This window comes from Lithobates pipiens, unplaced genomic scaffold (genome assembly GCF_037356315.1).
Source record: "Lithobates pipiens isolate NorthernLeopardFrog02 unplaced genomic scaffold, aLitPip1_a1.2 Scaffold_16, whole genome shotgun sequence".
Lineage (NCBI taxonomy): Eukaryota > Metazoa > Chordata > Amphibia > Anura > Ranidae > Lithobates > Lithobates pipiens.
Genome location: NW_027507748.1, coordinates 448,398,404 through 448,415,395, shown reverse-complemented (window position 1 = coordinate 448,415,395; position 16,992 = coordinate 448,398,404). Strand labels below are relative to the sequence as shown.

Sequence of the window (16,992 nt, the reverse complement as noted above, 5' to 3'; positions counted from 1 at the left end):
AAAAGCCAGCAGCTACAAATACTGCAGCTGCTGACTTTTAAAATAGTGACACTTACCTGTCCAGCGCGCCCGCGATGTCGGCACCCGAAGCCGATCTCTAGGTCGCCTGTCGGGTCCTGCCGCCGCCATCTTGGGTATGGGAATCAGGAAATGGAGCCTTCCGGCTTCATTTCCCGGTTTCCTACTGCGCATGCGCGAATCGCGCTGCGCAATAAGGACGCTCCCCGCTGCCTCTGGGATCTGTGTGTTTCCCAGCAGGCAGCGGGGCACTTGCGGGAAGGGGCGGGCACTTGCGGAAAGGGGCGTACGTTACGCCCCTTTCCGCAGAGAGCTATCCCGGAAGTGGGTGCAGTTACCTGGATTATCCAGGTAACTGCACCCCCCTCCCCCCTGAAAGGTGCCGATTGTGGCACCGGAGGGGGGGGTTCCGATGAGCGGAAGGTCCACTTTAGGGTGGACCTCCGCTTTAATAATTGGATAATACCTATTTAAAATCTTTATTTGTAGACATGTGCACTGCCAAAAAATATGTTCATTTTAGTTTTTGTTTCATTCATTTTTGTTTTTTTTTCCTTTTTCGGGTCATTCGTTATGATCGCAATTGGTAAATTCATACATTCGTAAATTTGTACATTCGTACATTCGAACATTTGTACATTTGCACATTCGTACATTTGTGAATTCGTAAATTTGTGAATTTGTACATTCGTAAATTAGAAAATGCGTATATACAGAAATTCGTACATTTGTACATTTGTAAATTAGAAAATTCTGAGATTTGGAAATTCGAAATTCAAAAATCCAAAAACCCGAAAATGAGAAAATCTGAAATAGTAACTAACTATTAAATTATAGGCACTGTAATTTCCTTTCAAATTTGGCTGTTAGTGAACGTAATGAATACGAATTTATCCGAAGTTACGAATTAACCGAAATAATAAACAAATGGAACGGAACAAATTAATAATAAATAATAATAATAAAAAGTTTCTATTATTATTGTTATTTATTATTATTAATTCATTATGTTCCATTTGTTTGGATACGGCATTCATTATTTCGGATAATTTGGATAATTCGTAACTTCGGATAAATTTGTATTTGTTACAGTCAAATTTGAAAGGAAATTCCAATACCTATAAATTAATAGTTAGTAACAGTTAAGTTATTATTAGTTAATTATTATTTCAGATTTCTGAATTTTCTGAATCTACAAATTTACGAATTTACTAATTTACGAATGTAAGAATTTACGAATATATGACTCTACGATTGTGAAAATGTACAAATTTAAGAATGTATGAATTTACGAATGTGCAAATGTATGAATTTACGAATGTATGAATTTACGAATGTGCAAATGTACGAATTTACGAATTTACAAATTTTGAACATTCGATTTTACGAATATTTGGAAAAATTTGTTAAATGGGTTTTCGTTAATTCGAATATTTCCTAATTAACAAATTTGTCAAAATTCATTAAAAAACGAATTTGGAACGAAACAATCTGCACATGTCTATTTATTTCAAACTCCTTGTCCTGCTCCCTTCAACAGACATCTCATAGTACCTCACAAATATATCTAGACAGAAGCTAGAAATACTATTAGCAGTAATAAGTGAAGTAATATTCTTTGTAATGTGACTTGTATGTACTTTTTAATGGAGCACTATGGTAACAAATGCAAATGGCATGTGACCACTCTGACCAGTCAGAATCACTTTGATCTGTTCTGGAATCCCTAAGGAAAGAGAGGGAAGAATACCATAGCTTTTAAATCCCCAGACTGCTGCAACTGCTGCTTGGGCAGTAAAAGCTAATCTTCCAGGAAGTAAGTGCAGTGGGGATTGGTGGGGCGGGGGGTTGGGTTTGGGGAAGGTGTAGTGTGTCAGTTCAACTTTTAATTTTGTGTTATCTTTGGAATTCCAGACAGTTGTGCTCACATGGGAATTATGGGTTGACAAAATGTCTTGTTTATTTTAAAATCCATGGTTTAATTACTGGATATTTCATTTGCAAACACTATTTGACCTCCAGTGTCTGAGAAAGTAGTGCCTGTGTTGCCCAACAGAATACAGTTACAAACTGCCAATGTCCAGTGTCCATTGAATGGAATTTTTATGAGGCTATACAGACAGTTATTAGACTTGTTGCTTAGGTCCATTTTGGCTTATTTATTAAAAGATGAATAAAGGTTATTCTGTTAGAAGAAAAGGCCTTGTCTTCCACCTTTACCTATTCAAATATAAAATAAGCATAATGTTTTTTTCTAAATTCCACACATAGCATGAAAAAAGAAGAAAGGAAAAGTGGTGCTACAACCCAAAGTAAACTACAGTATATCTATCACGTATCCTCTCCTTCAGCTTTTTTTAACAAAAGAACCAATAAGGTCAAGTTTAGATGTTCCATTTGTTTGCTTTGGTTTCACACATAATTCCACCTCAAATAATTCTCAGTAGTTAAAGATGTATGTGCTTTACTAAGCTTTCCACAATGGAATCACATTATACGTTTCATACACATGTTCAAAAAAAATGACACAACTGATGCATTATTTGAGGAACTGAGAATTGCAATACATTGAACAGTGTAACCATGGAGTTGATTTACCTAAAGGTTAGGAAAATTTCAAAATAGGTTGAAGAAGCCCACTCTTCCACCTGCCAAAGCTTTATACTCTATAGGAGCTCTCATCCAGTACTGTGGGGGTAGGAGACAGATTGGAGCCAACTTTAAAGAAGTCTATAATGTTCTACTGAGCATGTACAGAGATCAGGAGAAGAAGCTGGCCTGAATGATGTAAACATTGTTGCAGGCCTTGAAGCCAAGAACCTTATCATTTGAAAGTTTTGTTAACATTAAGGTTTTTGTTTTTACATATCCCAGTAGATCTGTACTGAGCTCAGAAATTCATGTGGAAGTTTCTGTTGTTTTCTTTTTTTTTTAGATGTGGGAAAAGTGGGAAGGTTACATCTTTTACTAAATCGTTCCCCTATGTGTTTACAGTTTAACAGCAGTTGCAGAGATTCATATAGTATGTTTTAAATAGTATACTATCATTAATTAATGTTTTGAATAGTGAAATATTCATGAATTATTAAGCAGAATGAAAAATAGTCCTACCATATTTATTGAAGACACTGGTCCAATGCTGTTAACATAAATGTCCACATCAATAATGGTGGGCTTAACTGTGAAAAAAGAAAATAGCAAGTATTAGACATGTAAATTAAGTGAACCACACACACACACCTATGCTGCATGAATGATCACATGATATCACATTATATGATAATCATATGATGCACAGAAAATATATGTACTGTAAGGCATTTCTACCTTTTGGACTAAATGTTTCTTAGAATTACAAACCAGTTCTCACTACATTTAAAAAAAAAATTACAAATCGACATAGGTCTGAACTCCGGTTACATATAAAAGGCACATTTTAGTACAGCTCTGTAATCATTAACTTTTTTTATTTGCCTACTGGGCACTTTTACTCCCTTCCAGGCCAATTTTCACCTTTCAACACTGTCGCACTTTGAATGGCAATGACAGTCATGCAACACTGTACCCAAACAATTTTTTTTATCATTTTTTGAGACAGATAGAGCTTTCTTTTGGTGGTATTTAATCACAACTGAGTTTTTTTTTGTTTTGTTTTTTGCTAAAATAACGAAAAAAGACCTAAAACTTTTAAAAACAAAAATGTTTTTCTTAGTTTCTGTTATAAAATTTTGTAAAGTGATTGAGTGAATTTTTCTCCTTCACTGATGTGCACTGATGAGGCTGCACTGATGGGCACTGATAGGCTGCACTGATGGGCACTAATGAGGTGGCACTGAAGGGCACTGATGAGAAGGCACTAATATGCAGTAATGATGGGCACTGACAGGTGGCAGGGATATGTAACACTGATGAACACTGATAGGCGGCATTAATGGGCACTGAAAGGTGGCACTGATTGGTGGCACTGATGGGCAGCACAGATGATCAGGCACTGATGGGCACTAAAATGCAGCACTGACTGGCTTTACTTTTGGGCACTGACTGGCATTACTGCTGTGTACTGTTGGGGTTTCACTGATCATCAGGGTACTGATGATCAATGCCCTGATTATCTGTGCAGATCTCCCCTGTGAGAAAATGCCACTGATCGGCTCTCCTCTGCTCACATGCTGTCAGTGTGAGGAGAGGAATGCTGATAACCAGCATTTTCTGTGATCAGCTGTGATTGGGCACAGCTGATCACACGGGTAAAGAGCTTCATCATTGGCTCTTTACCCAATGTCATTGGATCTTCACCATCAGATCGGTGATATGCCGTGTCCCAGGGACAGAGTGCTGCATGCCCATGCGTCCATGCAAACGCGTGGAGAGTGGGGCGACATCATATGACGTCATCCCAGAACAAGAGCACCACTTTGCCCCTGTCATTTTACAATATGGGGGGTGCGGGGTGGGTAATTTATGAATACATGTAAATATAAGCCTTGGAGGTGCCTGAATTTGTCTTAAAATAGCCTGTTGTATAGCAGACCCCAGACAGGGAGAGGGAGAAGCAGCACAAGAAGTCAGTCATTGTACAGCAGTGCAAAGAGCATTGGTTAAGAGAGCAGAGTGACAAAAAGGAGAGCTCTTTGTGCTGTTTTTTTCTTCACTGTACAGTAACAGGGTTGAGTGAGTAAAAATGCAGCAGAGAGAAAATCAGGTCCTTTAATCTTCTAGATGAGATTGTGTTGTGTGGCAAAGCTGTGCAAACCTCACCAGTGGATGGATAAAAATACAAATACAAAAAACATATTTAGTGCATCTTTGTGATACATGCACATTTCCTTTTATGAGAATCTGACTTCCTCTGCAAACTGCCTTTGCTGTACTTAAATCTCAACTGTAGTGTAATCAGCACTCAACAAGGTAAAGCTGGCAACTCAGTAGCATCCAAAAGTATAAATATTTATTGGCTACATCGTAATGTCTACACAAAAAGCAGTCTTACGTGTTTCTGCTGTGCAGCCTCACTTTACTATCGCTGTCCATGACATACTAAACACAAGTTTAAATGATAGCTACTTCCTAATAAAAGTGGGTGGGAAAACAGGTGGACAATAATTAAAAGCAATCAAAACACGATCAACTCCTGCATAGAGATAAATATGTCTGCAAAAAGCTAGTACAAAGGTATACACACTAAGATCAATCTAGCTTCCCTTGATTCAGGATATGTAATTTCTGATCAAGTCCTGCTCAGTACAGAGGAATGGTGATCTAAACGGTATACAGGTATATACTAAAGACCTAAGTTCAGTTGAAACCTTCTGTAAAACTGCTTTTGAGAAATTAAAGACTGCAATGTCATAACTCCCAACATTCTGAGATGGGAATGAAGGCCACACCCCCTTAAAGGAGAATTAACCAAAAAAGTTCATTAAATCCACAGGGGACTTTTTTTTACCACTACTTCTCCTTTATATTGACTTTTAAAATGTAAAAATGCAGCAATTTATAATTTGGATGAAAGGTTTAGCACTGGGAAACATTTTTGGAAAGATAAAAGGTGCATTTTATATAAAACTATATAGATCAGACCAAAGTGAGGGACACATAGGGGGGAAGAGAGACAGAGGGACATTGTTCAAAATCAGGGATAGTCCCTCAAAATCAAGGACAGTTGGGACCTATGTTATTTCTAAGAATTACAGGCCTACAATATAAAAAAACAAATTTCTATGCAAAACAATGTACTTTGAAATTAAAAAATCTGACATAACCAGACCTCCAGGGAGGCTACAGTTTGGTTAGGGTTGAAGCAAACAGATACAGTCAGGTTACAGCAGTGGTTGTCAATTATTGGGGGCAGCCACTGCAGCCCTTGACACCACCAATTGGCTGTGCACAATGTTCAGTGTATGTAATGCTACAGAGGACTGTCAGAGATTGCAGACATCCTAAGGGAAATGGTGGTCAAAGATATGGGACATGCAAAAGGTTTGACTGCAGGCATTCTATAGAAAACATCGGGAGACTGGAGGCAAGTTATGAGGCCAGTAGAGATAACGGCTATTCATTTCTTACATATCAATGTTCCCCATCCCACTACAGACTGGGGGGGGGGGTTCAAGTGGCACAAAACACATACACATGAGCCAGATGTGGCCCTTGGGTCACAGGTTTGGCAACAGGAGGTTAAATTGATTCAAGCTGTCATGTTCTTTTGTACACAATGTGGTCAGCCATGTACTGGTTGACCAGCTACTTTGAAAAATTGAAAAATTGAGTTGAGCTAGGACAGAGGAAAGTAAAGAGCTGTGCACAAGAAGAATATTGAGGATGAAAAACTTAGAAACTGCAGAACACCCAGAAAAGTAGATGATGGGGTATACTACGGGTAGGTTGTGATGGTAATTTATTTGGTAGTCTTTCCCATCAGTGGCAGCAGACATATTGGTTCATTAAAAACTGCTTGTTTTACCATTTATGTGTCTCCAGGCTCTTGTCCTTGGCCCCCATTGCAGTTTTGTAGCATGCGTTTAGCATCTAGTATCAGGGGAGATAAAAGCTTCTCTTCCAGGCTTACATGCAACTGCTGCCGCCATCTAATTTCAGTCTCTTCTCTTATGATTGAACCCTTCCCAGTAATAACATCTGCAATTCTAATTAACAGTCTGATAATTAATTGGCATTGCTGCAGAATAGACACAGAGATTAATTAGACCTAAACACAGCAGTAATAGAAACGGCCCAGATGTAGGGTGACGGGACTGGCAAGGCTTGTAGACTGAGATGTACAAATGCTGGAGAATTGTTTGTGGTAATAGTAAATGACCATTTATAAGCTTATTATAAGGTTACGTTCATTGTAAAGCAGGGCTTGGCAAATACCTGGGAGGCTGGCAACAAATAGGGAGGAATCAAATCACACAATACACTTTTTATGTTATTTTTTGTCTTCTTTGACCACCTGGGATTCATGTGGGCTCATCAAGCATCAGAACAGAAGGGCAAACTTCCAAACTTTTTGAGATGGGAACGAGGGATACGTACTAGGAAAATACAGTGGTGTGAAAAAGTGTTTGCCCCCTTCCTCATTTCCTGTTCCTTTGCATGTTTGTCACACTTAAGTGTTTCGGAACATCAAACCAATTTAAACAATAGTCAAGGACAACACAAGTAAACACAAAATGCAATTTGTAAATGAAGGTGTTTATTATTAAAGGTGAAAAAAAATCCAAACCATCATGGCCCTGTGTGAAAAAGTGATTGCCCCCTAAACCTAATAACTGGTTGGGCCACCCTTAGCAGCAACAACTGCAACCAAGCGTTTGCGATAACGTGCAATGAGGCTTTTACAGCGTCCTGGAGGAATTTTGGCCCACTCATCTTTGCAGAATTGTCCTTATTCAGTTACATTAGAGGGTTTTCGAGCATGAATGGCCTTTTTAAGGTCATACCACAACATCTCAATAGGATTCAGGTCAGGACTTTGGCTAGGCCACTCCAAAGTCTTCATTTTGTTTTTCTTCAGCCATTCGGTGGTGGACTTGCTGGTGTGTTTAGGATCATTGTCCTGCTGCAGAACCCAAGTTTGTTTCAGCTTGAGTACACGAACAGATGGTCGGACATTCTCCTTCAGGATCTCTTGGTAGACAGCAGAATTCATAGTTCCTTTTATCACGGCAAGTCTTCCAGGTCCTGAAGCAGCAAAACAGCCCCAGACCATCACACTACCACCACCATATTTTACTGTTGGTATAATGTTCTTTTTATGAAATGCAGTGTTCCTTCTACGCCAGATATACTTGGACACACACCTTCCAAAGAGTTCACCTTTTGTCTCATCGGTCCACAGAATGTTGTCCCAAAAGTCTTGGGGATCATCAAGATGTGTTGTGGAGAAATTGAGACAAGCTTTGATGTTCTTTTTGCTCAGCAGTGGTTTTCTCCTTGGAACTCTGTCATGCAGGCCATTTTTGCCCAGTCTTTTCCTGATGGTGGAGGCATGAACGCTGACCTTAACTGAGGCAAGTGAGGCCTGCAGTTCCTTGGACGTTGTTGTGGGGTCTTTTGTGACCTCTTGGATGAGTCGTCGCTGCGCTCTTGGGGTAATTTTGGGCGGCCGGCCACTCCTGGGAAGGTTCACCACTGTTCCATGTCTTCGCCATTTGTGGATAATGGCTCTCACTGTGGTTCGCTGGATTCCCAAAGCTTTGGAAATGGCTTTATAACCCTTTCCAGACTGATAGATCTCAATTACTTTCTTTCTCAATTGTTCCTGAATTTCTTTGGGTCTCGGCATGATGTGTAGCTTTTAAGGATCTTCTGGTGGACCTTACTGTGTCAAGCAGCTCCTATTTAAGTGATGCCTTGATTGTGAACAGGTGTGGCAATAATCAGGCCTGGGTGTGGCTATAGAAATTGAACTCAGGTGTGGACAACCACAGTTATAGTATGTTTTAACAAGGGGGGCAATCACTTTTTCACACAGGGCCATGATGGTTTGGATTTTTTTTCACCTTTAATAATAAACACCTTCATTTACAAATTGCATTTTGTGTTTACTTGTGTTGTCCTTGACTATTGTTTAAATTGGTTTGATGTTCCGAAACACTTAAGTGTGACAAACATGCAAAGGAACAGGAAATGAGGAAGGGGGCAAACACTTTTTCACACCACTGTATGTAGGTATAGGACACATCCCCTGCCATGCTCCCAAAATTAGGGATAAATGAATAGAAAAGAGGGACATTGTTCCAAATCAGGGACAGTCCCTCGAAATCAGGGACAGTTGGGAGCTATGCAGTGTAGTAAGAAACAAGATCATGGTGGGACTATACAGGACTCTAATAATACATGAATTAACCTATGATTCTAGGATCAAAAAGATTCCATCAACAATTTATACTGAGAGTTTTGTGTCTGAATGGAATGAGATCCTGAGCAAAGTTAATGTACCAGTAAATTTAAACAGCGACCCCTTCAGTCACTGTTCACAATGGTATGCCTTTATTCTACCTACTGTTTATTTCACTGGGTGTCCCCTCTGAAGGTGGGTGGAATATGGTACATACAATAGTTAATGATGCCGAGTCTCCACATTTGTCCCTCTTCCTTGACTCATATACGTTCCTAAACATATTTCAGTTATTCTGCTCTCCATTATAAATCGGTTCCCTATTTTTTTTATTCTACACCATAGAAATTGGATGCTGACTGGTTGGTATGGACAACTATAAATGCTCTTGTTAGCATGTATGACATATATAAAACCCACAAGTATTATTTTGTACATAATGTGCAAATATGATAATTGGCCTTGTGTCTGAAATACGTAGAAAATGTAAGTCAATTGTGAATGTTGCCTAATCAGTCAAATTTCTTTTCTTTATATTTTCAGTCACTGTTCTCAGTGGTATGTCTTATTTCCACCTACTGTAAATTCCACTGTGTCCCCTTAGAAGGTGGGTGGAATATGGTACACACAGTAAATACGGCAGAGTCTCCACATTATCAATCTTTCTTGCTTCATATCCGTTCCTAAGCAACTGTCAATTTTTCATACAAGCTTAATCATTGAAGCTATTGAGTCACAAATCCCTCTATTTAATTCCTGGACTTTCTTCATTAATTTATTAGATCTGTAAGGATTACTTAAATTATTGCCCATAGGATTATATAAACAGTAATGAAAGTGTTTTTATTTAAAACTAAAGAACGAATGTGTTTATGTTATACATATTTTACCTGGGTATACTTCATCATATTTTAGTCAAGTGGAAGTATTTACTATCAATGTTTTCAAAGGAGTATAAAGCATGTACATAATATAAACAAATGCATGTAAAATATCTCTGAGAGTATTATTACCTCAATTAATTTTGTATATTTTACCATAATTTCAAAGTTATAGCTGATAATATCCCATAAATACCTCATAGAGCGAAAAGGCAAATTTTACAACAGTTTACAGTATCTGCCAATTCATGGGAACATAAATGCTCTATAGACATGATTTTAAAATTCCTTACAAATGAGTGAAAGTTTGTGTGCCTTTCACGGAACAGGACTTCTTTATGAACTTGAATTTATGAGGTCCTAGATGGACTACATAATCGTATCTAAACCCAAAGGAAACTGATACAATAATGTGAGTCAATCTTTCAGAACCCACTAAGCCCTAAAACATAACTTTTATACACAGCTAAAAGTAAAGTATGTTGGCAAAAATTTGTTGGCAAAAATGTTGGCAAAAATTTGCAGGTGGATGCAGGGGATACAAAATCTGGGAGCAGTATTCAAAATTTGTTTTCCCTGAAGAGAAACATTCCCTTACTTATGTCCAAAAACTGGTCATACTAATGGGTGCCTCCCACACCAGACTATTTTTCAATTTTACCCTGCATCCTCCGATAATATAAAGCATCAAAAGTGAGAACTCCAACCCCAAAATGTAACATATTTCACCCATAAAAGAGCTTCATTCCCCACTTGCCTACTGGCCCTACACCCCTCCTGCCCAGACCAATTTTCAGCTTTCGGTGCTCTCACACTTTGAATGACAATTACTCAGTCATGCAACACTGTACCCAAATGAAATGAATAGAGCTTTCTTTTGGTGGTATTTGATCACCTCTGGGTTTTTAATTTTTTGTGCTATAAATGAAAAAAGACCGAAAATTTTCTGTGATGAAATTATACAAATTATGAATTTTTCTTCATACATTTTGGCCACAATTTATACTGCTACATATCTTTGGTAAAAATAACCCAAATTAGTGGATATTATTTGGTCTTTGTGAAAGTTAGAGAGTCTACAAGCTATGGTGCGAATCACACAAAATTGATCACATCTGATGTACTGGTGGCCTATCTCATTTCTTGTGACCTGAACAAGCCAGGAAAGTACAAATACCGCCCAAATGACCCCTTTTGGAAAGTAGACATTCCAAGGTATTTAGTAAGAGGCATGGTGAGGTTATTGATGTTGTCATTTTTTCCCACAATTATTTGCAAAAAGATTCTTTTTTATTTTTTTTCCACAAAATTGTCATTGTAATAGGTTATTTCTCTCACATGGCATGTGTATACCACAAATGACACCCCAAAATAAATTCTGCTACTCCTCCTGAGTATTACGATACCACATGTGTGGGACTTTCACAGCCTGGCCACTTAGAGAGGCCCAAAATGCAGGGAGCACCGTCACGTGTTCTAGGAGCATAAATTACACATCTAACTTCTTGACTACCTATTACACTGATGACAGATGGCACTTATAAGTGGCACTGATGATACGTGGCACTAATACGTGGCACTGATGACAGATGGCACTAATACGTGGCACCGATGACACGTGACACTGATGACAGATGGCACTGATATGTGGCATTGATGACACGTGACACTAATAACAGATGGAACGTGACACTGACAGGTGGCACTGATGACAAATGGCAATGATGACAGATGGCACTAATACTGTATGTGGCACTGATGGCATGTGACGCTGATATGGCACTATGTGGCACTGATGACACGTGGCACTGATGTGGCACTGATGACAGATGGCCCTTATATGTGGCAATGATGACAGATGACACTTATACGTGGCACTGATGACAGATGGCACTGGGGACAAATGGCACTGGGGACAAATGGCACTGACAACAGGTGGCACTGGGGACAGATGGCACTGACAGGTGGCACTGGGGACAGGTGGCACTGGGGACAGCTGGCACTAACAGGTGGGGGCAGATGGCAGTGGGGGCATATGGCAGTTTATTTAACTTTTTTTTTTTTACTTACATCTCTCCCTCCTCACACGCTGTCTGTGAGCAGCGCTGAGAGATGATCTCATATGTTTACATATGAGATCATCTCTCATTGGAGATGCCGATCGCACTGTAAACGACCGCTATAATTGGCAGTTTACAGCGATCTGTGATTGGCTGTGTCCGAGGGACATGGCCAGCACAGAACTTCCCCGATGAATGCTCTAAAAATGTATTTGAGGAAGCCTATCACACACCCACCTAACAACTGTCCCCCAAGCCAACCCCATCAAATCATTCTCTGCAGCTATTACCTTTTGTACCACCACCCCCTCTCTTTAGAATGTAAGCTATACGAGCAGGGCCCTCCTGTACCTTTTGTATTGAACTGTACTGTAACTGAGTTGTCCCCCCTATACATTGTAAAGCACTGCGTAAACTGTTGGTGCTATATAAATCATGTATAATAGATAATAATATTAAAAAAATGTTTTCAAACAAAAAAACAACATGTGCATGTTGTGAGGTGAGGACAACTGTGGACATGTGTGTTTCAGTACATTTTTGGTGCATTTTGCTACATGTCTGATGTGTACCATACAGAAAAATAGCAACATGTTCTACTTTTGTTGATTGCACTGGAACACACTACACTCATGTGAACTAGGGCCATTGAATTTGATGGGGAAAAAAAAACGCACTTGATTATATCCAGTGTGAACCAGTCCTAAATGTTCTTGCTAGCAAATATGGCATATGTAAATCCTGTAGTATTTTGTGCATAATGTGTAAATGGAATAATTGGTCTTATGTCAGCATATATAAATTGGTTTTCATTTTTGGATTAGGGTTGTGGGGTACAGTTATTTGAATACATGTATTTTTATTTTATTTAATTTTTTAATTTTTATTGAAGCTTAAACATTACAATCGTGTTCAGAAAAATAAAAATAAACAATACATGTTGACAGATTTCTAGATTAGACAAAAAATATCACAGGCTTAGGGGGGTAAGGGGGGCTCTAAAATCGCTGTACATTTGTGCTAAACCTATGATTTTACATATTACATGTCTTTATAGATATTAGATATCATTCCAGGGTTACAAAGAAGGAGTAGGGGGTGGTAGAAAGCCCCTTAGGAGGTGTATGTAGGCATTCCTCTGTTGGGGTGAGGGGGTTCACTGCCCACTTTGGAGCTAGAGTTGGGTAACTTTGCCCAGAAAATTTGTTAGATTTGCCTTGGCATACCAGGTGGTGTATTGGAAGGTAGTTGATGAATTTCTGACATTGAAAAAGAGTACTCTATGAAAACCTTCCGGCGTGTGAAAAAACGCTTGGTAGTTCCAAGATTTTGTAGCATAGCATCCAGCTTTTCAGGGTACATGAGTGATTTCAGATCCTTCTTTACCATAGAGAGCAATGGATTGTGAGTAGAAGTCAAGGCCCGCGTGAGGACCCTCCTAGCTGTCAGGAGACATAAGTGCAACCATGGTGTCAGGTGTATTGCTTTGACTTTGTTTGGGGTGTCCGAAGCCACATGTGAGGAGTGGCTGAAAAGACAAATCAGCGGACCTTTAGATAGTTTTGTGGATATAATACCATGTATATATTGAATTATTTGTTCCCAAAAAGCCTAGATTGAAGTGCAGGACCAAAAGCGATGTAGGAGTGTCGGCCTGCTAGCGTTGCACCAGGGACAAACTGCAAGAAGTGGGTTTGCACAATCCATCAGGGCAGGTATAAATGCCCTGCCCACAATTTTATATTGAGTCTCCCTCCATTGTTCATTGGTTATGATTTTGCTTACAGCCTTGTGTCCTCCAATTCTGGAAGATCTTTAGACCAAGCTTTCCCAATGGAGTGCCCTGTGGAAGACGTAGTGTGTTGCAGGATTTGGCAATATAGTATTGATATAGAGTACGTTTTCTGTTGTACTGCCTTGTCAACCACTGGATGAAATAGATTGGTTCTCGTTCGACCCAGTTGTGATTTAACAAAAGCCGCCAGTTGAAGATAGTGGAAGTGATGGTGCGGGGGAAGATTGTACTGTTTTGTGACCACCTGAAAAGGTTGGATGTTGCAGGTGCCTGGGTAAAGTAATGATGCTGCCCGGGTTAAGCCCAATGTAGACCATATTAGGAATGCTTCATGCTGCAAGGAACAGTGGATTGCCTTGTATTGGGAGGTGATTTGAGATAGTATAAGGTACCTTCAGATGCTTACATACCTCTCTCCATGCCACCATTATGTCTTTTATCAAAGAGTTGCTTCTCAGATAAGGTGGCAAGGCCTTGAGAGGAGAGTGGAGTACTGCCGACAGGTAGAGGGGGAAGCCCAAGGCCGCCTCTAAGACATGATTGGAATAGTTGGATCTATGTAATAACCAGTCAATACTATGTCTAAGGAGACATGAAAGGTTGTACAAGCGGAGGTCAAGTAGCCTCACTCCTCCCTCATGTTTCAGAAGATTTAATTTGTATCTAGTGATGAGCGGCCTCTTGGATTGCCTTAGAAAAGTCGTCAGTACCTTGTTGAGGTTTTGGATGTCTTTGTGTTTAAGTAGCAGTGGAAGTGTTTGTAGGGGATATAGCAACCTGGCAAATGAGACCATTTTGTATAAATGGCATCTTCCGAAAAACGATAGCGGGAGAGTCCCCCAGGCCTCCAGCTCCCTTTCAAAGATTGGTGGATAGTTAAGGTGGTAGAGAGAAGAGGGATCCCGGCCTATTCTAATACCTAGGTATGTTATGGAATTTTTCACTACGTGTAATGGGGAGGATTGGGCCCGGCGATGGGAGTGTGCCAATTGTAGTGGAAGTACCTTGCACTTAATGTGAAATGTGAAATTAATGGGTAGTCCCGAGCAATGGGAAAAGATAGAAAAATATTGTGAATGATAGGGAGGTCAGTGGGCATGGCCGAGGAGAAAATTAAGATGTCGTCTGCATCTTAACGTCTCCAATTTGGTTTCCTGAGAGAAGTGGGTGGTCATTAAGCAATCGGGACAGTGGTTCTATGGCTAGACTGAATAATAGGGGAAAGAGAGGACACCACTGGCGGGTTCCTTTTGTCAAATGAATCAGGGCTGATATGTTACTTGACATTGCTAGACAGGCTGTGGGGGCAGAATACATTGTTCGTATGAAATTTGCTACTGGACCTATGATCCAAAACTTCCTCAATACCAGAAACAACCATTGAAAGCTGATATTATCAAACGCTATTTTGGCATCAAGAGAAAGAATGACCATGTCTTTGTCTGGGTGGCATTTGGCATGTTTCAGGGCTAGCATGACTTTGTGGATGTTGAGCACTGCTGACCTGCCTGTGACAAACCCTGCTTGTGCCAGGTGGAGAAGAGTAGGGAGTATAGAGGCTAAGCAGGATGCAATGGTTTTGGACAATATTTTTGAGTCAACATTAATAAGGGAGATGGGGCGATATGATCCAAGGAGAGTAGGGTCTTTTCCCTTTTTTGCCAGTAATTTTATAAATGCCATAGACCCTGTAGGGAGATATGGCCCACCCTCCCACATACCTGTAAAGATTTGTTGTTGTGTTTGTGGTATATATTCCCTGGTTAGTTTGTAAAACTCAGCTGAATACCCATCAGAGCCAGGCGCTTTGTTTTTTGATAAATGTTGGATGGTGGAGAGAATTTCAGTCAGGGAGACAGGAGCATTTAGAGAGTCTAGTTGGGCTTCTGATAATGTGGGCATGTTGACTGTGGTAAGGAGAGATTGTGCTTTGTCTAAGTCTGGGTCCTCAGCGTAAAGTTGTTGGTAAAATTCAGTCAGCAAGGCAGTTATCTTTGATTGGGAGGTCGTAAGGGTCCCTGCACTGTCCCTTAAGGCTCCATGTACACTGGAGCTCATAAATGGCCGTTTTTGGAGTTCGGGCGTTTTTTTTTTAAAAGCCCATGAACTCCATTCTATGTTATCCTATGTGTCCATGCACACATGGACGTTGTTGGATGTTTATCAGCAGTGGAGTTTATGGGCTGTTTTCTGAACACCATATCATGTTCAAGAGCAGTACTGGAAACGCCAGACACCGCTAAAAGGTATTAAATGAGGGTTAACGCTGAAAAAAGAGCATTTAGCCTTGTTCGGCGTTGTCTACTTCTATTCAAAATTAATGGTTCCCCATGGGAGCACATTGATTTGAATAGAAGTCCCAGAACCAGCCGTAGCAGGCCGCATGCCCTCAGCATGGGGGGTAGCTGCTTCGGGGCAGGGGGGGCTCTGTGCCATGTCAATGAGGACAAGGGCCTCATCCCGACAACCCCGGCCGTTGGTTGTCGGGGTCTGCGAGCAGGGGGCTCATCGGAATCTGGGAGCCTCTTTAATAAGGGGTCCCGCAAATCCCGGCTCCCCATTCTATGTGAATGAGTATGGGGTACATTGTACCCCTACCCATTCACCTTGAAACGTGTGAAAAATAAAGCACACTACACAGATTTTTTAAATATTTTATTGGGCAGCTCCGGGGTCTCTTGTGACTTTGGGGGTCTCTTCCTTCTTCTCCACACTCTCCGGCCTCTTCTCTGCGCTCTCCCGTATATTCTGCCAGGCTCCTCTGCTCTCTTCTGCCTGCTCTTTTGCTAGCGGTGGCCTGGTCTTCTCCGTCGCCTTCTTCCCACTTCTCTTCTTCTGATGTTGACACGACGCTCTCTCCCACTGTAATGCTGGGTAAGCGGTGCGCAACAACAACTTATATTGCCATGGGGCGTGGTCACCGGGTGATGTCATCCGGTGACCCCACCCCGTATGACGACACTGCATAGCAAAAGAGGCAGAAGATACTGGAGAGTGTGGAGAAGAGGCCGGACAGTAAACTGCTCGATGAACAGGCGAACACCGCATGTTTGAGTTGAACTTACATTCAACTCCAACATCGGGCTCATCCCTAATATTGAGTAATGAGAATGGTCTTGCTGCAACCTTTTTAAGACAGAGAACACAAAATATTGTCCTGGCAACTGAATCAATCTGGTTCATGTCCAAGTACCTATTCTTTTTTTGCTAATTCCTTCTTTTCCTATTCTTAGGCCGCGTACACACGGGCGGATTGTCTGTCCAACTTAGTCCGCTGAACCGTGTTTCAGCGGACAATCCGCTCGTGTGTGGGCTTCAGCGGACTTTTTCAGCGGACTGTCTGACGAACAAAGTCTTACGGAATTTCCGTAATTTTGTCCGTTCAAACTTGGTTTT

The 16,992-nt window shown here is 40.5% G+C and overlaps 1 protein-coding gene across 1 annotated transcript in view; it reads right to left on the bottom strand.

Moving 5' to 3' along the window:
• GABRG3 (gamma-aminobutyric acid type A receptor subunit gamma3) overlaps positions 1 to 16,992 on the bottom strand; it is a 901,118-nt gene that overhangs the window by 743,439 nt on the left and 140,687 nt on the right. The window contains exon 3 of the mRNA XM_077482776.1: positions 3,130 to 3,197. Within this exon, the coding sequence (XP_077338902.1) occupies positions 3,130 to 3,197 (68 nt within the window). The remainder of the gene's footprint in view (positions 1 to 3,129; positions 3,198 to 16,992) is intronic.